The 26,320-nt window shown below is 39.4% G+C and overlaps 1 protein-coding gene across 17 annotated transcripts in view; it reads right to left on the reverse strand.

Moving 5' to 3' along the window:
- LOC107308775 (sodium channel protein type 5 subunit alpha-like) overlaps positions 1–26,320 on the reverse strand; it is a 196,032-nt gene that overhangs the window by 144,036 nt on the left and 25,676 nt on the right. For 14 of the 17 annotated variants that reach the window (XM_085539041.1, XM_085539042.1, XM_085539040.1 and 11 more), the window contains exons 2-5: positions 13,078–13,396; positions 11,287–11,407; positions 6,629–6,716; positions 2,990–3,118 (exon numbers count right to left, since the gene is read on the reverse strand). In XM_085539041.1, the coding sequence (XP_085395167.1) occupies positions 2,990–3,118; positions 6,629–6,716; positions 11,287–11,407; positions 13,078–13,344 (605 nt within the window). In that variant the 5' untranslated portion in view covers positions 13,345–13,396. Of the gene's footprint in view, positions 1–113; positions 206–2,989; positions 3,119–6,628; positions 6,717–11,286; positions 11,408–13,077; positions 13,397–26,320 lie in introns of those variants that run through there. The other 3 variants (XM_085539044.1, XM_085539036.1, XM_085539045.1) reach the window with 2 other exon arrangements.

Raw genomic sequence — 26,320 nt, forward strand, 5'->3', positions numbered from 1 at the left:
CAGCAAAAAAAACCAAAAAAACCAAAAAAAAACAACAGTCAAGGGGACAAAGAGAGACAGAGAAAGAATCACTTGTAGCTGAGAGTCAAAACAGAAGGATCGAGGCTTCTTACCTGGGATTACTGAAATAGTTTTTAAAGCTCTCAATACCCTGAAAGTCCGAAGAGGTGAAACACTGCCTACATTCACAAATTCTCCTACATACCTGTAGAATTAAGTCACAGTTATTTGGAATTATACAATAGAGTATAAGACTTGTCTGAATGAAGGATGCATTCACATATAGCAGGAGCGAACGCATCTGAATGAGAGGTGACTCCACTTTTCTGGCTGTTCTTTGATGCCGTTTGTCCCAGGTTTTTCACAGCACACATTATTGAACTATTAAACTGATATAACAGGCATCAATTCTTTTAAACTGTGGTTGAACTTTGTTATCAGACTGTTCAGCAACAAATATTATGAAGATTTTACCATCATGTAGTTTAACCAAGATTCTTTGCATAACAGGAAACATTAAGAGTTGCTTTTCAGCTCTTAAAAAATACAAAATAAAAGCTTTGAGTACTCAAGTAATTTTCACGTAATGACTTCCACGAAGTAGGTACAAAACAACATGGGGAAATATCAGTGCAAATATTTCTATTGGGTTATTTACTGTGCAGCACTGTACTGTGTGTTAAAGCAGATGCTGGTTTCAAGAGATGCTTAAAGCTTTATTTTATTTAGAACATCAAATCCATGCCCTTTAGCTGCTGGAAAAAATTTTGGATGAATATAACTGAAAACCTACTAAACCTATTAAAACACCAGTCCCAACTATTCACTGGTGTGTCTATTTTGGTCATCAGGGAGACCCATACAGCAGCAGAGCAAAACACTATCAGGAGGGTTGGCTATAGAATGAGTTGGTTTTATCAGTGTTTGCAAAATTATTTCCACCAAAAGAGTATGCAGTAAAACCACTGTTATCACTGTATCTTCTGGACCCTACTGTATGGCCATTTAGGTTTACCTACTCTACTTCTTTGAGGCATTTGTTTTCATGTGCTAATGATAACACTCACTTGGCCATCTGACAAAGACTGCCTAAGTGAGGTTTGTGCAAAGGACTCTGCAGGAGGACAAAGCATCCTTTCTGTATCTGCTAACCTACATTATGTTCTGGAAAAGCAGTATTCTCCTCTTCATAGATTTACAGGGGAGCCTGGCATTTACCTGTCTGATCATTCCTACCCAGCACTTCTCTCCCAGATTCTTCTGGAGTGTGCAAGGGTGTAAAACATAATTAGGGGAAATGTAATGGCATGGAAATATGGTTCTGCAGACCAGAGATTTGTACAAACACACTAGTAATGTGAACAAGCATATTAGATAAACACTTCTGCTGCCTGTTTGCGATAGTCAACTATCAGTGATTTTATCAGTTTCTTGGATGAAACTGGAGCAGCTCAGTGCCACTGATCTCTAATGAGCTGTTAAAAGCTACTCTCTATGACCCAAACTGTGCTATTTCTGCCCCAAAAATAAGGAGGTAGGAGCTTATTCTGCAGTAACTCTACAGCAACTGATGGTCATTCCACTGTACACCCAGCAATGAAATAATCAAGTTTCCTGTTAGCTCAAAAACCCTTGGTCCTTCTTAAATCTCATGGCCCTTTATCAGGCTCTCCATCCCATGGTTTTGTTTCCAGATACAGAAATACCAGTAGCTACAAGCAAAGATAACAACCTGTGTAATCAATCTTACTTTAAATGACTTGCAAATTGGTTTACAGGAAGGGTAAATCTTATCAGAATAGAGACCATCATTCACTGCTTTGCACTATCTGTTGCATACTTTGGAAGGAGGTTTCACTGTACTTATGAAGACCATACTACAGTCGCCATTAGCTTTCACTGCTGCATATAGGCTCGTCAGTTGCAAATAGCGAGGATATATTCTTTCCTTTCTATACTAAAACTCCCATTCCTTCTTTTCTAATCTAAAATTGTTTCTTTCCAGTTCTATAAGCTTGAAAGGGATATCCAGATCTTGTCTGCGCTGACTGCTCAGACACAAATTTCAGTTTAGAAAACAAGAGGTTCCCAGAAGATTCTGGCAGAGCTGGTTGGGATGACAAACCAACTTCATCCCAAGTTGAGATAAGGTAGAGCAAATGCACTGTCAGGGCTGCAAGTTGTTGCTCACCTTGCCCTTTTTTGCTCTGCTCATTTCTACCTCACTGTCAAAAGTCTTCTTGCTCTAGAATACAGGGAACCAATGCACTGAAGGTCATGATGAACTCAGAGCCCTGCAGATGAACTCCCTGCTTCACATACTAATGGACAGGACAGAGGAGAAATGACGTTTTGAATTGTTCTGTCTTGCCTTTAAACACTGCAGAATTAAACTGCTAAAGAAAAATATCTAGTGCGTGCTGGCATCCCAAAGCTCCTCCCCATCTGCCTTGTGTATATTGAAACATCACAATGGCTAGATGATAGTTTGGCCAAATCTGTAGGAATGCAGTAACAGATACAAAGATCTGGCCTTGGGCTCATCTACTAAAATAAATGGGATTCTTCCCAATGAAGTCCACATAGATTTTATAAGTCTTCATGTTTTCCTTCTGCTAAACACTACCAAGAATATTAGCCCTGATTCCAGCATACCACCACTGACTTCACTGAACCTTACTGCTGTTTGAACTAAGTTTGGGTTGAACCTTTTTTTCCCAGTTTTGGTTCTAGTCAAATATAATGGGCCCAGGAGTTCAACTCAAGTGTAATCAATTTCCCCAGAGTAGTCTAGTGTATTGTCAGAATGGAACTGAGAAATCTTGCTCTGAAACCACTCTGGAAAACAAAGACCATCTTAAAATACTTCAGCATTTTCTCATTTTCAATACAACTTCAGTGAAAACAAGCAAGCAAAAACAGCTAGACAAGCTAAATATATATATCTATTGCACATCACTGTCTCAAAAAATACAAGAGGGCTACTTACGCCATAACAATAACACTGAAATCCAGCCAGTTCCATGGATCTCGAAGGAAGGTGAATTCTGTCATGCAAAATCCTCTCGCCAATATTTTTATCAATGACTCAAAAGTATAAATGCCAGTGAAAGTGTACCTGGGGAATAAAGTGTCCGAGATAAGCAACAACATTAGCGAGCAGTTGAGAGAAGGGATGGTGGAGGCACGTGCAGCCCAGCCCTTGTCACAGGAGACACTCCTGCCCACCTTGTTGGGTTTGCTCATGTGGGTCATGGCTGCAGCACTGGGGCTGCCTGCAAGCATGTGTGGACCAAGGAACATGTAAGAAATGGGAAAGCAGTCACGACAGCCACAGGATGAAGGTAAGTTTCACCATAGGGTATACCTTGACGAATTCTCACTCATTAAGTCAGGCATGAATACTGCTATGCTGATAAGTTGCGCTATGGGACTTCCAAAGCTCTGCCTGCAGTCACCAATGAAAGAGGAAAGGATTATGCAGCATTCCTTGCTGTTTCTCATATTGGAGGGATGATGGTTGTTCCATTCATACCTCTCATCTCTTCCTGCCCAGGCCGTTTTGAAGGATAGCATTTAAAAAATGTTGCCCCCTTCATTTTCTTAGCTAAAACTGGTGTCCTTCCTGTAAAATTCCACAATCTGTTGTAAATCACATCAGCTCTCAGAATTAAACAACAGCAGGATGTCATCATTGGAAATGAGGAACCCAACCCCTGTCCCAACCCTGAATGTTCTAATTTTGATCTACTTGACAGTAAAAGAGACACAAGGGTCTTTTTTTCCCCTGAATACAAGTTGTTTATTACTGACAACCTCTCCACTGTGATTTTAGGTAGAGCACACAGGTATTACCTTTCACAATAACGATTATACTTGCAATAATATTTAGCAAATTCTCTGTGGAGGAAAGAAATATATCTGACTTAGTCAGATCAGTATCCACTCAGAGCTCTGCCTACCAACACAGACATACTTCAGGGCACACAACAGCTCTTTTAATAACATGCTTCTATCTGAGACATCTAGCCCAAAGGGACTTGGTATTCTAGGACCTATTTCAATAAAAATAATAAGTGTTTAGCATCCACCACTGATAATCCCCTTTTCCCCAGATGAAGATGTACATGATATCAAAGCAGAGTTCTTGTGAGGCTCTTATATACCTAACCCTAACTCTATAAAAGCATATATATATATATATATATATATATATATATATATATATATTTAATCCCATAGAACACAAATTTAATAAGCCTTAATGCTTCCACTGGAAATACTAGCATGAGCTTTCTGTTTAGTTGTCTGTTTAGTTCCTAAATATCAGTAGCCACAATGGTATCATCACATAAACAAAAACAGAAACAAAAAAGACCCAGAACAGCTCATGGGGAAAAAATAAATAAATAATAAAGGTGTAAGCAATTAAGGGGGGTGATATACAGAAGAATCGTATTATTCAGAAGCAGGAAATGTTTCCTCTTAGTTGTATATTCCTTTGATTTGCAACTGGGTAAAATTACAAGCAGTGGCAAATCTGACAGCCTCCTGCTCTCCTGTCACACAGCACAGCTAGTTACACATTCTATAAAATCCCAGCGTGCTTCATCTTAAAAGGGAGATAAGCAGGACTGCTTTTGTGCAGCAGTGCATGTAAAACCTTCCTCACACCTCCTTTTCGACCGCACACCTATCCGTGTGCCCAGCTCTTCACTGCTCTTAGTTTTATCCTTGCCTTACAAATATAGGTCACTCCAGTGAATCTCTTAAAGTGTGTGTATTTAGTAATACACACAGAAAACGCATGCAAAAAAATAAATATACTTAACGGTACATAAGCCCATTAAAATGATAAAGCACTTGTATTTATTCAGCATGTCAGATGGTTTAATTGATTGTATAATCATCATCAAATTCTAAACGGATCGGGCAAAGTCCTCCAGCAACTGAGCAGCTTCTTCAGCAATACAAGTCAGGATTTATTTAAAGTTTTTAGTGGAGGTAAGTTGAATTGATTCTTTCTTTCCCTCTTCCTTTCTCTCTTTTTTTCTTTCTTTATAAAACATAAAGTATTTATTCTGTTTTTAAGGTGGATCTAGGACAAATATTTGCACAGTGTTACTCCTGCATCCCCTGTGTGGCTCTGAAACAGAGAAAAACTGGATTACATCCATCTTCTCCAAATCCAATATTAATCAATTAGAATTAAGGTTCGATGGGTTGTTTTGTTCCTCAAAATGACTTGCTTTTGATTTAACTCTCTTCATTTGAGGAGGAAAAGCTGAGAGGTATGAGGGGACACAGTAAAAGGGGAAACATGGAAGGGAAAGGATTTACTCCATGCTGCATGACTCCATTTGCTTTTCAGCTCTACAACACTTGCATGCCTTGTTCAATGCACTGATAACATCATTCATATTTTCCTATCTGTAGAAGACACACCAACCACTCTGATATTTTCTTTCACAATTTTAACATCCTCAGCTGTAGATCCACTAACCAAATTTTGACATACACGGATGAGAAGTCCGTGTTTCATCTACATACATCATTAACATGGTATGGTGTGACATTTTTTTCAATAAGGACAACATCAGGGGAAAAGGAAAGTCATAGACATTCTTGAGGGTACAGAAACACTGTACAGAAATACATGAAACATCCTGGGACTAAGATGTTAGTGTGATCAGATGAAATATTTGGTTCAGAGCTGCCTATAATTAGTAATTTGTGGCCTAGAAGATGTCCCCTGCACGATTCTATGAAACCTGAAATAAGGGCATTTACTGCCTCTCCTCACAGCCCTGTGTAGACCAACCACAAGGCTAACAGCAGATGGTCATGTTTATCATATGTCAGTCAAAAGTAAAAAGTGTGTTCTGATTGGTTCAATGAGCCAAAATAATTGTTTAATGCACTGTGGGTTGATTAGCTTGTGCATCTGGTATCTCTTTCTGAAAGGAGCATTTTAAAGCAACTTAAAGAAATGAAATGGGTTTTCTGAAGCCCGTTAAACCCTTTTAAAATTCACTTTAGAAGAAAAGTAAAAAGAACATTTGAGTGACATCTTTGCTGTTTTATTTTCTAATGATTTCACAAGCTAAAAAGAGAGGAATACTCTCGAAAGTGTTACCTCATACTGTACACCCACCAATGATTACAGGGGAATGCTATTCATGATGTGCTCAGTCCAACAGAAAGTTCTGTTTCCAATGAGAGTTTAAGGACAGAGCTATGTCCTGGAAATATTTTCTGAAATATTTAAACTTAAAATCCACCACCCTATTTTAATGTGCCCAGTGTTGAACCTCTTGCCTAGGAACCATGGAAGGTTAGCCAGTTTCAAATGGAGTTCTCATCATATGTGATTTCATTCCGATGTAGCATAGCAGGTGGACTTAGCAGTAAGTATGAGCTTGGAAGACTGAAAATTGTTAGTTTTACTTACTAAGGGAGTTTTCACAGGCAAGAAACAACTGGCAAAACATTTTGTCAGGACAGATACTATGGTCAGTGTTACTGGAAAGAAATGAGACAACAGCAAACAAGAGGAAAGGAACGTAACAAACAAAAAAGGAAGGACAAAATAAGGATGGGGTGGCTGTAAGTCAGCCAGGATACTTACTCAACATATTTATTCCATGATGGAGTCTCTGATTGTGCCATGAACACACAATTAGTTAAAATAGTGCACATAATAAACATACTGAACAATGTAAATAGGTGAATTAAGGAAAACAATGCATTTATGTAACTTCATATTTTTTTACCATTTCATACAAGATGCAACAACTCACTCATAATTTCCAGCACCACTGTAGACATTTGTTTTCAGTTGCATAAGGAAAAAAAGTAATTACAGAAACACAGAAAAACCAAGTGACTCCTGTCTGTTTTTTCCTATTGCATACATCTTTTATGCATACTTTTAAGCAGGAAACAAACACACCATCTGGGCAGTGTTCTGAAATCACAATACTTCAAACTTACAGCTGTGCTAGTCATATGACAAAATGCATAGGTGCACAACTTTGCATGAAAAGCAGGATTAGACTCATGTAGGTATACACAGAAAAACCTCTGTCTGCAAATTCTGATCTTATTTTGCAACCTGAAACTTTTCTCAGGTAGCAGGCAAAGCTATAAACCCAAATTCTAATCTGTCCAAAATACTCGAGGTCTCACGATCAGTATACGTTTCACCAAAAGCTAATATGAGTTTCCTAGCTTTAATTTCAAGGTTTGGTCAGCAAACCTCATTGGTAAACACACAGTCTTGACCTGCAAAGCTGAGTGTTTTAGCTGAGGAACCAGCTTCCCTATCTGGAGGCTAGAATGGAAGTCCCTTGTGTATAGTCTGTACACTTAACTGCTAAGCTGAGGCCATAAATACAAAGAAGAGCACCCTAAATCAAATTCCTGAAATTCAAAACATAGTTCACTGAACTGCTCTGCTAAAAACTCATGTTACTCTTTGCAACTATGATGGGGTTCTCCTGCATAAATATTACATCCCACACTCCTGGAGAGAAGGCTTAAGGAATGAGTTTAGGTGGACAGAAGTTAAATATCCCACAATCCAGTCAACAGCCTGGGACCCTTCTCAAAGAAGGACAGTACTAGCCAAATGTAAACTTCTTTTGACTTCTTCAGAAGAAAAGTTTACCTGTTACCTTCTTTTATTTGTTTACCAATCCCATTGGTGGTAGTTTGCTGAGAATAGTAGAACTGTTCTATCATGGTCCCAAAATCTCTGCTGAGTACAGAGTGGAGCATTTTCCAAAGGGCCCCATAAGGCACTGTGACATTAAATTGGCAGTAACCAATCTGCATGTTCCCTTGTGCCATTCAGAGAGCAGTAATTGAACCCAGAGGGACTGCTCATCCCATAAACATTTTCCACTTGTGGGGCTGACACATTCTGCTGAAGGACTGGGAAGATGGATGAGATGCAGACTCATTTACATAAGTCAGCTTGAGATATGTCTCTAAGAGTCGTCTACCTGCTCAACACAATGAGGTTGTAAACTGCTGCTCGCCTAGAATACGCTTTTACCTGCAGTGAAAAGTAATGAAAACAATAATAATAGAGCAGAGTGGTATCTTCAGACCATGCCAAACAAGTACTATCCTTCAATTCCAAGCAAAGAAATTCATCTATAATTTCTGAAAACAGAAATTCCCACACAAGAAAAAATAGCATTTATATCTGAAATCTAATGCAATTGTTCACATAGAAGTTGTTGAATGTTAACTACTTAGAAAAGACTAAGTGAAGGGGATGAAACTGATGCAATCTGTGATATCACTACTGTCCGTTACCTATCTTACATCTCCTATTACTTCCAGTATTTGAAAGCCCACTGATCCATGAGCTGACATGAATCACACACATAGCTAACACACTCCAAAAGGGTGCATGGGTTGTACACTCTGCTATGGACCACAAATCCAATACAGTAAGCTACTTATTAGGATCCTTTCTGCAGTAAATTGAACCTGACATTTATTTCCAATCTGAAGTTACAGAATGACATCTTATGCAGACTGCATAAAGAATTCCTATGTTATAAATTTTATCTTTCAGCACAAAGATACTGAGTAAAACACTGCATACTTCTATTCTAGACTTCATCATGGTGGATAATAGTTAATTAGCAGACTGAACATTGGTGGCTCTTTAAGTAATCATTGCCAAATTACATATAATATGGGCAACCAAAGGTTAGTCTCAATCAATAGTACACATAATTGGCGCTTCACAAGGTCTCATTTTCTATTACCAAGGAAAATGTATAAAATCAGATAGAAGAAAGGCTGCAATCACAAAATGTGAACACAAATTATGAATTCTAAATGGAGACTTTTTTAGGTGGGACAGAATCCATAATTCTAATACCGATAAAGGTAATTTTGGCCTAAAACCTATTCTGAATCAGTGACAAATCGAGACCAACTATCTATAATAGCTAGAAAAATCAGGAACTAGTAATTGCAATGTTTTAGTACAGGACAGTAAACTGCCTGGAGAAACCAGGGACACCATATAGCTGTCTTTGGCTTGCAGGCAAGAGCAAGCAAGAGCAGCCTTTTAAGCAATAAGGCACAAATGAAATGCTAGCAGCGACTTAATCTTAGTAAATAAAGATGCTAATAGAAGGTAAAAAGTTTTCAACCTCTGTTCTATTTTGCATTTTCTATAGACCAAAAGGATGCAGATCTTCCCAACCCATGTCCTCTATGACAGAAATGGGACAGAGTCTTTTTGGGGCACCTGTCTGCACCTCATAAAGTCTGAAGAGGAGAGGAAATTCCTGGAAGAGGTTCAGGGCCATGCTGTTAATTGAAGTGATTCACATTATTAGAGGCTGTTATCCTGTGGATGCTTCCCCATGGAAGGGTGTGCTTCTGAATGACAAGAGTAACCATGCTTGGATGGATGAGCAATCAGCATACAGGATCTATCCTGCCTGAAGTCTAAGAGTAAGTACTCCATAGAAAGCCACTTAACCAAGAAATGTGACCCCCACAACTTCTATGGAGGATGATCTTATTCTGTCCTCTCCCTTCTGTTCTATGGTTGGCCTTCGAGGTACATTCAATGACAAACAAAGGAAATATGGCCTCTACTAAAGATGTAGCTTCAGACACTTACGTGACAGGGTACCATTTGTTAATGCTCTTTTTTGGCCTTGCTCCAGGGGAAATAAAGACTGCTTGATTACACTCACGCAAGGCAACAGATCTGGTTCCCAGATTCATGTCTGTGATATTATCCGCTTGAGTACTTGCCGATTCAGACTCCTTTCTGCCTGGGATATTGACTTCCTGCTCAGCCAATTGCCCTTTGTGCTTCAGGATGGTTCAAAAGTCCTTTATTGACAGAAAACAACATAGTGCCTAATGCAGGAACCTCAGCACTGAGTGGTTGGGACTGAAGCTGCCACCTCCTTCCCCTGCTGGCTGAGGGCTGAGCTGTTGGATTGTCTGACATTATCAAAACAAGGTGATAACTTGGATCTTTCCGGAACTAAAATGATGTTAGGATTGCAGCCTTCCACTCCTGAAACGTTACACTTCTTATCTTCCATATTTCTGTCCCTGAAAAGTCTTTGAAATTCACTCCTTTGTGCTCTTTATCCTTGGAAGAAACACGATAAGGATTTCTGGCACACTTATCTTATGGCTGACAGCTATCAAGGGCATGTTGTTTCTGTGTATTATATACACCTGTGACCTCGTGGCTTCATGGGCTTCATGGCAAGAAAGGGAGAAGACAGAACACCAGACCTGGAGCCAATATTTACACATACCTTTTCTAAGAATCTCAGTATTCATATTCTTCTCTTAGCTGCAGCTGCGGAAATCAAAAACCTCAGCAAAACCGTGCTGGTGTAACCATACCTCGTAAACACTGCTGGGCTCTGGGTATGCAGCAGTGTCTGCTTCACTGTTGTAACCTGACCCAGAAACAAATACCTCTGCAAATTGCTATGTTTTTCCTTCCTAACTGTAAAAACACATTAGATGATATCACATACTCTTGTTTTGCATATAATTACTTTTGCCATATTGCTACTGTATCACTTTACCTATTTCTCTTCTTGCTAGAACACCTATATTCCCACTGTTTATGTTTTCCCCACTGCATGTATCACAGGAATCTGGTTTATTCCCCCGTTTTTTGTTTTTTCCCCCCACAAAATCTGATGATATATGAGTGTTTCTAAGAGGCTACTTGTTTAGCATTAGTTCTCTCTGATGGACATGGGCATTGCAGCTGTGGGATTTCCATCACTGAAATGCCACACAGTCATCACATCATCACAAACAGTCTTTGAATTGTCACTATTGGGTCCCTTGTGCACACTACTCATTCCTAGCTGGGTAGCAAGTTGCACACACAAACACACACACACACACAAAATAATAACAAAACAAGCTTTAAAATACTTCCTTTCAGAAAAATAAATAAATAGATAAATAAATAAATATGTGTTCTGACTCCTTCCCAACCATGGTCAGGCACTTTACGCCTTTTAAAACTAAATCTCACCAAACTCTCAAGAGAGGCTCCCATCACCTTTCAGTACCATGATATAATCACAGTTGTAGTTCAAATTACAATATAAAAGGGGGAAAAAGAAATCAGGTTTTTCTGTGTATACAAACAAATGCATCAGAAAGGTCTAAAAAAACTTAATTAAATTAACTGCTTTCTCACTTTCTGTGTTTAAAAATAATAGTATAAAATATACTAGGAGGGACATCAACAGAAAGGATATGAATGTACCAAAATCTTAATTGCTGCTCTTCTGACTGGATGGAAAGGACTAAGTATATACAAGGCAGGAGTGGCACTAAATCGAAATATTGTCTTCCCTTTGTTCAGTACTACAAATGTCTGGAAAAGAAAATAGAAAATAAGAACATTCAATATTGCACTTACATTAGTCTTTTCCCATCTCATTTTCCCAGGAAACTCCTGCCAACATCCCAACATCCCAACATTCCTCACTCTATCCCAGATCCCCAAATTGTTTTCCACTCTGCGAAGTCATCTTCCTCACTGCCTACAGGATCCTTTCATACCTCTTCCTAGTTCTACCTCCATAATAGGACTAGATTTCCTACAGCAAATGATGGCATGGAGACTAAAATGCTTTAGAGAGACTTTTATGCCACTTATCTACTGCTGTGTTGTTACTCCATCTTCCCTACCTTGCACACATTATTGCTCTCAGTCATCGCTTCTCAACTCACCTTTCGAGAAGCTATGGTGGTGACGGACTGGTGGTTGGACTAGATGAACCTGGTCTTTTCCAATCTAAATGACTCTAAGATTTCAGGAGGCACATCTCCACAAGAGGATCTAACCTGGGCATTAAGGCATTATCACTGTGTTCATATTAATATGGAGGGAGGAAATCCATACTGAGTTATCCTAAATCCAAAGCAAAGATGAACTGGATGTTGATCCAATTATATAGCCCTGAAAATGCCCACTTATTCTTGGAAGGACTAATATTCACTCATAGAAAGAATCAGGCCACTCAGTAGATAAACTCTTAAGTAAGTCACCCACTTGAAACTAAGACCTCTGTGATCCTAAAAGTCAAATCTGTATGCTGCTGCTTGTGCATGGTAATAGCAGAGCCACAAATATCTGTAAGTTAATTCTGGCCTTTCCAGGCCTTTCTCTTTGTCCATTTAACTTTAAGTCTGTTTGAACATCATTTTAATTGAAGTATCACCATGGGAATATTAACCTTTTATTTACAGGACGTAGCTTAGTCCAAAACCAAGAACATCAGTACCTGAAAGTAAATGAAGCTCCCTAAAAAATCTCTGAGGTTCCAAGCCTTATTTTATCCTCCATGTTGCAAAATGTTTGTAAAGGAGAATGAACTGTAGTAAGCAACCAGCCCTGTTCTGCTGTCAACAGCCTTTTGACAGATCCAGTTTGCACTGTTGTGGCTTTGGTCTAGACTACATGTGATACATCATCAGGTGATGCTCATTTTGGGATGAAGCTTACTGTTCTGGAGAGTGCCAGCACTGAATGAACCACTCACTTCTCCCTTCAGCTCTGTTTGTCATAAATGGAGTTATACCATTCCTCAGCAGAAAAAACACTGCTCTTCAGAATGGTCATGGAGGTGCTTCCTATCTTGTGATGAGTGCTAGCATGACACTCAAGTCCTTAGTCCCATTACTTAAGATCCAAGCTCAATGAAGGGACTCAAAAGGCCAACACATCTGTGAAGAGTCAAATCTCATGAAGATGGAAAATACAGTAGATAAAAACCTCTGGCTTCCTTCAGCTATTGATCTGCCTTTTTCATATTATCTATATTCATAATCAGTGTCACTTGAAAACACCCAGGTTTTAATTATGTTTTTTATCCCTCTTTGTGCTGCCTACATGTTTTTCAGGAGCCCTGCTCATGTCAAAAATCTGGAAAAAAAATATTTTTACTGACTATAAAAAGATAAAAACCAGAGCCCTTAACACAAAGGAAGATGTTACGGTTCAGCAAATGCCAAGAAACAGAACGCCTTGCTGATGCTCACCTTGCGATCATTGTAGAAGGGGTCAATGTCCTCCAGTGGCTCTCCAATAAGCTCTGGAGGAACAGTTCCATAGATATCAGGCAGTTTCTTGCATGCTTGCAAATCAAACTGAGGCTGAGGTTTTTCCTCTTCGCCCAGCTGCTCTCTGTACTCCTGCTTTGCATTCCTCGCAAGCTTCTCTGCAATTCGCTTCTCAATAGCAGCCAAGGATTCGGGCGTGAACCGGTGGAAGCTGTTAGTACCCGGTGGTAACAAGAAGTCAGCCATCTTTTCATCCTGCTTTGTCTATACGGGTCTTTTCTCCAAGTAGTAGAAACAGCTGAAACAAAAAGCGCCAAAGGTTTGTGATGGGAGCAAAGCAAGAACTAAGCCAACAGAATGAGAAACAAACACGCTAAGCAACATAGGTTACCAATTACCGGGAAACTCTTCGACTATTCTGATGTGGTCAGTAGAACATCAAGGAAAACAAAAAAATCTGAACTGTTATTTCAATTCTGAAATACACACAACGCTGTGATCAGAGCTAAAAAAGACTGTCAATTACTGTGGACCGTTCGTGAGTTTTTATGTCAATTGGGAGCCTCAGTCATATCTAAGGAGTAATTTACATTCATACAAGCTTAAGTTTCACTGAAAGTCACAGGGACTGGATTCCTAACTCATTTTTGAGAATGCAGCCCTGGGAGTGGATGAACAATGTGCAGATGACTGCAGGGCAGATTTAAATCCACCGATCTCAGGCCACATGATGCAAACTCCAAAAATGCCCCAGCTGTTCTATTCCAAATTTAAAAAGCAAAGGGTCAAGTTCAGATCCTTAAATCACACAGAAGTTCTTCATAATCTCTTTCTTAGAATTCTGAAATGCAATTTTTCTTCATTTATTTTCCTTCAGGGATAGAAAATAACCGTCTTCCTAATATACAGCAGGACTTCTGAGTATTTCCTTCTCCTCCACACCCCACAATGCACAGGATGCAGGAAGCCCAAATGTGCCTAGCAAAGCCCTGGGACCTTCATGAAAGCACTCCAAGCTTCTAAGATGCTGTGAAACCCCTGCTGCCCATTCATCACATCTGAAAACCAGGCTGACTGTCTCTAGTATCAGTATGAACATCTAACCCGGAGCTGTTGGGTTGACAGAGCTTCACTGTTAACACTTCCAATACCCAGCAGACTAAAAAGAAGTGAGAAGTGCCATACCTCTTCAACTTACAGGAAGAAAATCCAAGTGTGAAAAATGCAACAGAACAAAAAGTCCTCTCGTATCTGCACTAAATAACATGGATGACTGTGAAAATTAATGTAAAACGATTGTTTGAAAAGAGATGAAGCTTATCCGTGTTCTAGCAGCCTGCACAAATCCATTCAAGTTCACTGAAGCTGTGCTTTGCAATTCAATAGTGACTTAAATGCTGTGCTTCTTCCAGCAAAGGAAATCCCCACTAGGCAACAATTAAAGCACATTCCACAGAAGAAAAATATTATTTATTTTTTATTATTATTTGGAATATCACCAGATACTAAATCAGAATATAAGCAAAGTAATAACACCACAGATTTTGAGTTGGGCCACCCTATTGCATTTTTCAGTGTGTGTGCAGGCTACAGCTCTTTGTTCAGCTGCAATTGTTTTCTGCTTTCAGATGGCATTTGTCTATTTATAGTGGATAGTTCCAGATAGTTTGCTTCTATTAGGCTCTCTGATGACAGCATTTTTGTTAGCAAACAAGACTTAAACTGGACTCTGAATGACAAATAGCATATTTATTGACTCAAATTTATTTGAGTAAAGCACTCTTTCAAACAAGGACTGTTTTTCTTTCCTGACTTCATTTTGAAATGAATTCATTAAATTCTCATTGATCATAGCCTATCACACAGGAATGATTGACTGTAGTTTGTACATTATACTCTGCATTGCCACTTGTTTCAACAAGCAGACCTAAAATGAATAAGCCCTTCCTGGAATTTGCGTATTCTAGCATTCTTCTTTATGTAGCTGTTCTCTTCATGCTTTTTCCCTCTCCTCCCTCATCAGTTGTTCTAAAAACAGAAAACCAGAAGCTTTCCCACAAACTGAATTTCTGTATGCTCACAGCTTTCTGATGGAGCACCATGCATGCAGGCTCGGTGGCTGGTTTGAGCTTGTATAGAATCAAAACCACCATGGGAACCAAAGTTAATACCCCTATCCATCTTCAGGTGCTTGACATCACCTGCTTCTAGTGCCTTGCAAGTTGGGCCAGGCAACGTGATCTAACCTAGGGAAATACTGTTGTTATTGGGAAGCTGGAGCTTTATACTTTGCTTTACATGGAAATGATCAAACTGGGGAGTTATTTAGTCCCTAGAGAATACCATGAGGATTTGTAATGAAGTCTCACTAGTGTTAAGACTGGTGGGAATGCAGAATTAGTCCACATAGCCTTCTTCTGACAACGAGCTGTGCTATGCTGGCAGAGGGCAGTGACAATCACACTCATGGTGAACTTGTGCACGGCCCCATTCACACTTCATGAGCTGTGTCATGATGGGATGAGTGTTTCCATAAGCCTGCCTCAGCTCAGCCACTTCTGCAGCTCGCTCTGTACAGCTGAGCTGAATGCATGGCCAAGAAGCACGCGGGACACTAAGTACTTTGATGAGATAGTAAGAGAATGTGTGGAACGTCTCTTCTAAGTGCAACAGTTTTCATGGGTGTTGTTTCATCAAGAAACTGAATATTCATAGAATTCCTTCTTAGAGTTCTTTAAAGACTTATTCAAATACTCATTCTCACTTGTAACTCATTGAAATTTAAGAAAAATAAATGGGGGGAGGGGTAATTGAAAGAGAAATAGGGGAGGGGAGGGGTAAGAGAAAGAAAAATAGGGAAGAGGGGAGGGGAGAATGATGGGGGATTACAAGGGAGATAAAATTGCCAAGAAGAATTATCAAAATCAGAATTTCTAATTATTGTCTAATTACTGATGATTATTTCTGCTCAATAAAATAAAGGAATTAACTTTGAACTCAAAACCACATATTTTCAACCTAAAATGCAAATTCCAGATTGCTTACTAGGAACAAAGTAAAAAAATAAAATAAAAATAAAAAATGCTACTCAAACTTCACTGGAGCTTTCAATATCCTTCCATTTATTTTCCTAAAACAAATTGCATCCTCACAATTGAAAAATCTTGATTTTAATTTGACATAAGTTAAAATATCTACATTTTAATATATATGTTCAGCATAATTCTTTTTCAATTTCATATGCTTTCAGGAAATGGACAGGATGATTTCTCGTCCTTTTTATGTCTAATTCCTTTTAATCTGTGAATTGCAAACATTTCTACAAATAGAGAGGGTTAGCCCAGATGTTTCTTAAAAGGGTAAGAAAACACCACAACTTAAAAAGGGAAATCATCAGTGACTGAATCAAAGAGCTGGAATGCCATTTCTTAGGAGATAATAGCTATTGTGACTCACATTTTTACAATATAAGCCTGGATTTTTCCATCCCTCTCAGGCGTATTTTTGAAGTACAAAGCTTCAAAACACGTTGTTTCTGAGATATCACCATGCACAGAATGAACATTTCCCCCTTGCTTGTCTTTCTTAAATTCAGTTAACATCGGTTCGCACTGATAAAAAATGTACTAGCTATGTAAACAAAATGTGCATGAGAAAACAAAGCCCTGAGAAGCATACTTTCTGTGGCACAGCAAGAAGTGGGAAAAGTACAAATATACTGCTAGTGTCTGTATTTATTCAGTGAGATAAATGCCATTTTCCACGACAGCTTTAGCCTTACTCTCATAGGCTTCACTCATCCCAGCTCAGAACACCTTGAGCTCACCAAACAAGATATGTATGCCCTGCCCCCATGGATGGTTGACTATCACCTGAAAGGGCACTTGGGCAATGGGATACAAGGAAAGTAGGTCCTGCTCACCTCCAGACCCTTGCAGTTGCTCCTGCACGTGGTCTGCAGGCTCAGACCACCATCATAGTGCCTGCCAATCCTTTATCATGGTCTGAGATGCTGACAAAATCTGTGGGGAGGTCCCATCAGCCAGTGGCAGTGGGGAACAATGAGACTAAGGTCTCTGCTATGCAGTACACCCAGGTGACCACTGGCTTCAAAGAACCCTTGGCTTTTCTTGCTTTTAACTCCTAATTGCATGGTGGCACACGACTGGTACAGGGGGTACCAGGGACATACACATTTCACACATTTGAGAGCCATTCTAAAGAAGCCAAACTTGAAGGTCAACAGTGAAAACATCATTCATAAAATAAAGATTGTATACCAACTGACACACTTGTCTCAAGTAGGAATTTATTCATCCAACCATTCTAAATTCAATGATGCTTCTCAAGAAGCAACCAATGACCATAGGTCAGGGTAGTGGATGAGAGAAAGTGGGAGCAGGTATGTCTCAGCTTTGATTCTGCTAGATCTAGACCTTACAAAAACCTTACATAAAAATGGGAGATTGAAATTAACCTTTTGTTTAAAAAACTTTCAAGACTAAATACAGCTTTTGCATTCCTAAATGCTGTGGTAACAAAAACAATCACGAGGATGTTTTCCCCCTTTTCTCCATATAATCTCCTTGGCATTTTCCTTTGACTTGCAGAGCATTGCAAAACATGAAACTAATAGGCGAGGGAAATAAAGAACAATACAATGACACATCCAATTTAATGTCACTGGTCTACATTCACAAATTTTTAGGCATAAGTCTACATGCCCACACACATAAGCACAGACACACAGACTTTACAAAGCAATACAAGGTGATATTGGACCACATGAAAGGTTTATTCTAACCATGTAGTAAGTAATGACGTAATGGAGAATTAAAATAATTAAAAAAAAAAAAAACAAAACAACAAAAAACTACATAAATTTCAAGAGCCTAAAGGAGTGTTATTGTTCATAACTTTACTGACCATCAACATACAATCTTATGAGACTTGCTTCACCTGTACTCCATTTCACACTCCCCAGCTGGGAGGCATCAGAGGAAATTATCATTGAAACTCAGACTGAAAAATTTCAGTTGTTCTTGATATGCACTCTGTGCTCACATCAAATTGAGGGGGAACTCAATAAACTCAGCCCTTGGAATCTTGCACTGCACAGTCTTTTTTCTGCTTAAACCTGTTTCATGTCTTTTTTCCAATTGGCTTAATTTTGCAAAGACCATACACGATTCCCTGTCATACATGGCATGTGTTGATGGTTGGACTGTATGATCTTATTGGTATTTCAAACCTTATTAACTCTATGTTTAAAAACATAAAGAGCCTCATCTCTCAGTGACATAAATCAGCACAGCTCTCTGGATTCCAGGGAAGCCACAGCACCTGGGGAAGTGACCCACTAGACCTGGAATATTTGGATTGAAATGGTTTCTTCAAAGAGAACATCTTCACACCAAAGGGTGGATACCAATTAGGTTGTTACTGAAGTTTCAAAGTAAAAGTCCAAAAGGTGACCAACAGTGCAGGGAATGCAAAACTCTAATTTCTCACCCAAAAGCAAGAAAAGAGATGCTGCCAAATGTAGCAGAGATCTGGGGACATCAACACCTGCTGAGAACCAGGCAGGCTCCCACTGGTATTCCACAAAAATCTGATGGAAACAGCTGCTACGTTTATAGCCTTTGAAGGAGATCTTCCAGAAAAAGCACTGAGAAGAGCCCTGGCTGACGCAGGAGGAGCTACAAGGCAGAGCTTCTCTTGCTGCCCACGTCACAAAACCAGCCTGCAGGTTGATATGACATCTCAAAGAACACAGATTTCCTAAAACGAGCCTTGTTTGTTCACCAAGCAAAACAACTGAGGGAAGAAATAAGTGAGAGAACTTACTGCATTCACATCAACAGGGGGAAAAAAAAGAAACAACACAAATTGTCCACCCCAAAAATCTCCGCGTTACCAACCCACAAACCTTCCATCACTATCAGCTCTCACTATGGGGTATCTCCTTTTAAATCCAGTTTAATGAGTATTGCTGGCATCTCACTCATCAGAATCCTGGCATGTTGATGTTACCAGTGACTGATAAGATAGTTTTCAGAAAGCTTACATGTGCTAAAAGGAAATTAACTCAGAAGATTTCTTCCCAATATTGAATCAGTATTTGGGGATGACAAATGTTATGCCAAGAATGAAATGCTGGCACTGAGGCTTCTCTTATAATAAAATACATATATTTAGTGAGCTAAAAATATTCTGACTCTTTGCAGGTGTTTTTATTTCAATTTATGCTGTAACTGAATGATAGGAACAAGCAAGAAGGAAACAGCATTTCATAGTTACTAAAGCACATCTCTGTGTTTTGCTGAAAATTTTAATTCTCTGCACCCAACATGGTTTCATGTCTATTTTAATTAACTAGAGATTGGTCTCCGAGTTATATTACTATAAACTACTCAGCCTTCAGAAAATCTCCTTTCCTCCTCTGAATCAACAGATCTAGAAGAAGAGCTACCAAGAAAACCAAATGTTTTCAGCTAAGGATACAGTCTGTAGGTTTTGAACAAGAAATAAATCTACAGGAGAACTCCACATTATGCCAAATGTAATACACATTGCTCACAATTTTAGGTGCTTTGAACGCTCACATGAATAAAACATATCAAATCAGGTCCATTTTATTCACTGAGTGTTTTGTAAAGACATTCTAACAGATATAGGAAGTTGTAAAACAGCTATTAAAACATATTCTAAAGCCATTATGGGCTAGTTATGCTGTTGAAAGAAGGTAGGCTTTATATGCTGGCCACCAAAAGCTTGGTTGTATGCTTTAAGAAGAGGGAAATGTCTGATGTATTAAGATGAGGTTTTAAGTAAGGCACGGCTGATAATTCACATCTAAGTTATGGAGAGACTTTAATCAGGACAGAAAACCATCACCAGAACTGGCATGGGGATGAAACCCTGTAAGCAAAACTTAGGGCCTCTTTCACAATTACAGCACTGAAATTAAAGACAAATATGATACAGTAGGCAAGCTTTGGCAGTTGGACTAGATGACCTTTAAGGGTCCCTTCCAACAAGGATTCTATGAACAATTCTAAAAGCCATTTCTAAGAGTAAATGCTGTGACGTATTCCTTCTTTCAGATGAAACAAAAAGAGGCTGAGAGGGGTCAAGAAAAGCTAAGAGAGAGGGACCCAAACCACACCACATCTAGTGATGGGAAGCGGCAGACATGAGGTGAGACATCAAGCCCTGCTAAGAGCACCTCCATCTGCAGTGTCAGCAGCACTCTGCTTGACAACCACTGTTCTTCAGTATACTCCCATCCCATCCATACACCAATAGTAAACCCAACTTCCCAGCCTCATCCTCCTCAGTCCCTTTTTCTTATCCATCCACTGAGAAAATGATCTTTTCCTCTTATCTACTTTATTTCAAGCCAACACCATCCTTCCACAAATCTCTCCTTGTCCACTGAGCCCTCCAAACAACATTTGCACCAAACCTACATGATTTTGGCACAGCTACCTTATCGTCCTATTCATCCTGCAATGCTCTTCTGTTTATTGAAGTAGTTTCCCAAATTCAAAGGTGAAGGATTTCTATTTCTCTATAGGTTTTTGTGATGTCGGGTGATAAAGGAGCCCCAGCTACACACATTTTCAGCACTTTTTGCAATGAGGCAGAGAAAAGAAAAATCAAAAGGCACGGGTTTAGAAGTGCACTTGGCAAAATTACCTTTCTCAGCAATGGAAATAGAGACAAGTGAAGGACGAACTGAACAGGGACTCCATCATGGGGAGGATGTTTGCAGGGATACACAGAAGATTTGATTCATTATTCAGTGCATCGTAAATTTGAGAATACTGTTTGGATAAAGCCAGTGGATCTTCCACTCTGATGGAAGGGAAGAGATTTTCCTCCTGAGAGACAGATTATTGCTGTCCAAAGAGGAGGGATATTCTGCCTGTTTGCAATTGAAAACTGCCTGTGTCTGGTTGCCAAGATTCGGAATCAGAGCTAAGAGCTTACCCAGGCGCTGAGGTGCAATCCTCGCCTCACATCAGCCAAGGGGAACATTTCCTTTGACTGCAACAGGTGGTGGGTCAGAGTCCTGGTGTCTGGGAGACAGAATCATTTCATTTCTGCCATTCCTTTCAAATGCAGCGACTCAGCGCAGCTTTGTGGGATAGATGCAAAGGAAGCTGGTGCCTACTGGCAGCTATTTGATTTGAATTACATAATGCTGTAACCCATTATGTAAATGAGGAGGATACAAGCAAGGATGCAGAGGAGCCAGAGGTTCGTTGTTCTTGTATTTATACTTTGTAGCCTTCACCATTAGCACCCAGATTGCCTTCTACTCAATACTATAATTTGCCATCTGGTTAGCTGAATTAAATTGAATTTCTCCTGACACTAACCAAAACCTAACGTGCATTTGAGAGAGCATCTAAGTAGTGGGGAACACAGATGATTTTAGAGGTATATGAGTGAGCCACATTTCCAGGAGTGATTTTGGCTGTCTCGTAGATGTCATCAAGACTCATGCTTCTGAGAACTTCATCTCTCTCCTGGATATTCCACCCTTACCCTTTCCCCATATTATTTCCTCATCTTTTCACGTAGGATATGTTTTCTAGAACAAACACACTGAACAAACAGTATTTGTCAAAAGTCATGACATTTTCTGTTAATTAGCAATAATATAATCATCCAACTAAAACTGCTGGGGACATTGCATTTACTAACAAGCTACATCCAAACACGCATTTACGTGTCAACAATGCATGCTTGAGTGGTTGGTAATACTTAGTTGGGCCTGAGGCACAATGCACTGGAAGCACACAATAGTGGCCTAGTATTGCAGCTCCCATTGTGGCTTCTTACTTAATTTAGCTTACGAGACTAAATAGTCAATGAGTAAAACAGGAAATAATGCATCAAGTGGCCTGTGAAAGAGAAGCATCTGATGATGATACAACAGGAAAACTCCTAAATGGAAAATGGACTAGCTCCATAATTTAGAATTTTTTTTTTGCACTTCCTGAAAGAAAAACAAAAACCAAAATGCTATTTAAAAAATATACACACACATATATATATAATTAATAACAGCAAAACGAATACACCAAAAGAATATCTCTTGACTCTAATCCCCTCCTGTATCATAACATTTTCTGGACCAGATCAACCCTACCATGTGAATTCTGGCAAGGTAAGAGATCCCAAGGGACATTATTGCTGTGAGGTTTAATGGCTCCCGCTCTGACAGGGTCCTGAGATGATATGGAAGTGACTATGTAGCTTGAACATCAGAGTTATTTATTTTTCCTTTCTTCAGATGATGTCTACTAAAAATAAAGATTTGATGCGAAAATGGAAGATATTATCCAAGACTTAATTTTTATTCAAGGGCAAGTATTTTAAGCACTGTTTACTCATCTGTACACTCTTTATCCACCCTGCAGTATAGTTCTTTAGTTTGGAAAGGACAAATAATGTATTATAGAAGTTATTGGCTGTAAGTGTATACACTGAATATGAAACTTATGTGAAATAGCCTTATACACAGTACAGAAGGAATCAGCTAATATCTGTCTTCTTTGATGCAATGGAACTGACTTCCAAACCAAAGAAATGCAGGGCATTAAACATTCAGGTAGAAGTAGACACTGTCAGGACATGAGTCATCTCTCCTGCTTTACAAGTCTACTTAAGTGAGATAAACAGTGCTGTGGACCCTAAAGAAGGTACCGATGATTCAATCTGTTGATTAGGACACCTAAATTTAGCTATGGGCATGTAGATAGGAACTTGTGAAGTCAATGTCTACACTTACAGGTCTTCTTTCCTCTGACAGAGCAGGGTCATCTGAACTGGAACCCATCTCTCTGTAATTCAGATCACTATGGAACATGATTCAAGGTGTGTGTTGTGTGTTAGCTTTTCTTCTGCTTGACTCTTCTAGGGAAAAATGGAACCAGATATCTCTACATGCAAGGTGGAAAAGCAACAGAGCATGGGGCTGTTCCACTCCTGTAGGTGATAACTCTGGTAACACTTCAAAAACTGATTTCATTTCTACAGTAGCTTTCTAATGCCCACTACTACTTTATAGTATGCAGTAAAGACTTCCAGCTGTAACAAACAACCTACATTTAATTACTAAATGACAACCATACTGTTCCCAGAAGCATGGTCACTCAGTTTTGCCCAGTATTGTCAGGTAAACCATTTAACTTGGGCATATGGAAGAGACTGTCTGCTTCATGTTTCACTTCTACAGTCTTAAGGGGTGATTGGGGTTTGGACTGTGCAGTTATACAGACAAAAGTTATTCTGAGCTAATATCGTTTAAAAGCAGAATGAAATACCTGTCAAGCATCATCCAGTATTCCTAAAGACGTTGACAGTGAACCTCTATCCTAATTTTCTGTCAGTTTCCTAATCCAGTCTTGAGCTTGTTTTGCACAACATGCCAAAGCAGAACAAATACTTGATCACGGTTTCTCTTTTTCCACACACTTTTGTTTAGTCTGGCTCCAAAACATGCTTCCCCAGCGTTAATTCCATTCTAAAAATATTGCCGAAACCTGCAGTGCTGGCTACACAAAAACTGTCTTGGACTGTAGTGCTCTCCAGTGCACCTGTACTGCCAGATAGAGAGGACAGAAATGTGTGCGGGGAAATAAAAGAGACAAATTTGGGTGGAATTACAGTTTGCCCTGGTCAAATTCTCAAGGACTGTCACATTCTCTGGGGTCTCAAATCAATAGCCATCATTTAAATCACAGAATGGTGCATCACACATGATCACCAAGTCAACGAGTAACAAAGAATACAAAGAAGTTAAAGAAGACATCCTGGAAGAAACGGTCAAAATAGACCAGGTTTCAGCTTTGAATGGCAGCCTTGGGCTACCATCTGACTTTTTCTACCTGCTTTTTCCACCCCGTTAAAGCAATGGAGTTGGCAACAGGACCAAGTAAAATCATAGAATCATTATGTGGCCTGGGATGAAAAGGACCACAGTGGTCATCTAGTTTCAACCCCCTACTATGTGCAGGGTTGCCAACCACCAGACCAGAACCACATCCAGCCTGGCCTTGAATGCCTCCAAGTATGGGGCATCCACAACCAAATGTCACAAACACAAGGACACTGTTACAAAGAGCACAGTAACACTTTAACAGAGGAAATTCTCAGCTGCAAAGCACTATTTTTCAAGGTAGGCACCACCTTTAGCTGTGTATGGTCTCCAGTGATGAACAAGAGCCTGCATGCAGCACTCGCAAAACTGTACCAGCGGAGTGGCCACTGCCACTGTTACCTCTGCTGAAATCAACCAGCCACTGCCTCACTGTGCTCACATCCACTGTTCAGCCTCAATAAAGATTCAGAAAGCATCAGTGAATGTCAATATCTCTCTCATTGCTTCGTTCTCTCTGCCTTGGCAAATGCAATCTGTGCCCATCTCCTTCCTAAAACTGTATCCAAACCTGGGCCAGAACTGCTTGCCCCACTGACCCTTGATGTTTCTCCACATTCTCGCATCTCTTTCTTCATTGAGAGGCTCCAACTTAACCTAACATTCCTATAAACCAAGTGGAAACTGTTTACTGCGCATGTCTATAAATAGAATTGCAATCATCTATGCTTTCGTTGCTTTAAAACTAAATTTATCAAGAGATTATTCTTCCGTGAGGTTTAGCACATGAGAAGTCTGATGTTTCAAAGTTCAATCATTTCACAGTTATTTATGAGCAGAAAATCTTATGGATTAATTTTATAAAGAAGCACAATCAGCTTGGGGATCAGGCCTTCCTGCAGTGTGAATGGTCAGAATAAGCCCATCAAGTCCGTTTTTTGCTTGGTTTTGTTTCATTTTCTTTTCTATATTATCTGGTACGTTTGCAGATAATGCCCAGCTGAGCACCAGCAAGACAATGTGTTTCAGAAAACCCTTCCAGGTAACAGCTAAGACTCCTATGGCTGACCACTGAGAAAAGACATACAGACATACATTCTCTGTTCTTTATGATGTGGGTTTTTGTTCTTGTTTTCTTTTTAAATTAGTTTAGTTGCCACATTAGGAAGTTTACGAAACCACAACAGTGGCATGGATCTGTAGAAGTGCTTGTTCTGCATGAAACCACCCCTTCAAGAGGAAAGGGGAGCAGTGTGTCCTGCCCCATGTAAGAGCTGACTGCAAATTTCCCATTGAACCTCTTGGAAAAATGCCTTTCCAATAAGGGTATCACTTTAGTAAAGTGCATTCACTTGTGATATCAATTCCTTTGCGTAATAAGAAATCCTCCCAAATGAAAGAGAAACAGATTTCTCATAGAGAATCACAATTTTCTAAGTTAATACTTTCTCTCTAAGAAGGATGGGACAGAAATCAGCCTCACCCCATCCCACTGCTGGTTCACCCACTGACTTAACATCCTTCTGATTGCTTTTACAAATTATATATTAAAAAAATAATAATGAACTTACCATAGTCATTTAGATACCAACATCAATATATATATTGAAATTACTTGGCTTTGTCCTTACGGAGATATCTCTTTAAATCACAAAGCAATAAATGTGACAGTATCTATTAAAACCCAGGAAAACATGCTTTATTTCCAAAAGTCATCTTTAGTTTACCATCTAAGCACAAAACGTTTAAATAAAGACAAGGATCTTTTGGAGGTTTGAATGAGTAAAAACTGAATTATTAAAAAAATCAGATTAAGGATGAGCAAGCTGCAGCTGAAGCCATGGATTTCCCACTGCAACAGCTTCAAAACATTCTTGAAACACAACAAATCTTAAAAAGAAAAGAGAAACAAAAAAAATAGTAGGGAGGCAGATGATAAAGCTCTAACTGATTGCATGAAAACATCAAGCACTTTGGTTCAGATGAATAAATAATGACGGCGTGTTATCCAGGAAACAGCGCAGTGCCAAGTCTTTTTGATCTCAGACCAACTGTTGGGTAAAAGTATGCTGAAACGCTCTCTTGGGCAAATGGGCCAGTTGCATCTCATCTCTGGGACTTTGATTATTTAAATAGGGCATTTATTACAAGAAGGAATTTCATCCCAGTGGAAAATGTGCACTGTATCACTGTCCTAAGGACAAACGCAGCTCTACTTGGCTCATTCAGGGTGATGGAACTGTGAGAGCTGGGAAGCTTGGAGCACCCTTATACCTCCTTACACTGAGATGTGCTTTGCCCAGCTAGAAACCATGCCATAGTACCAGC

The sequence above is a fragment of the Coturnix japonica genome, chromosome 2, assembly GCF_054131305.1.
Source record: "Coturnix japonica strain WE chromosome 2, WE-NBRP24, whole genome shotgun sequence".
Taxonomy (NCBI): domain Eukaryota; kingdom Metazoa; phylum Chordata; class Aves; order Galliformes; family Phasianidae; genus Coturnix; species Coturnix japonica.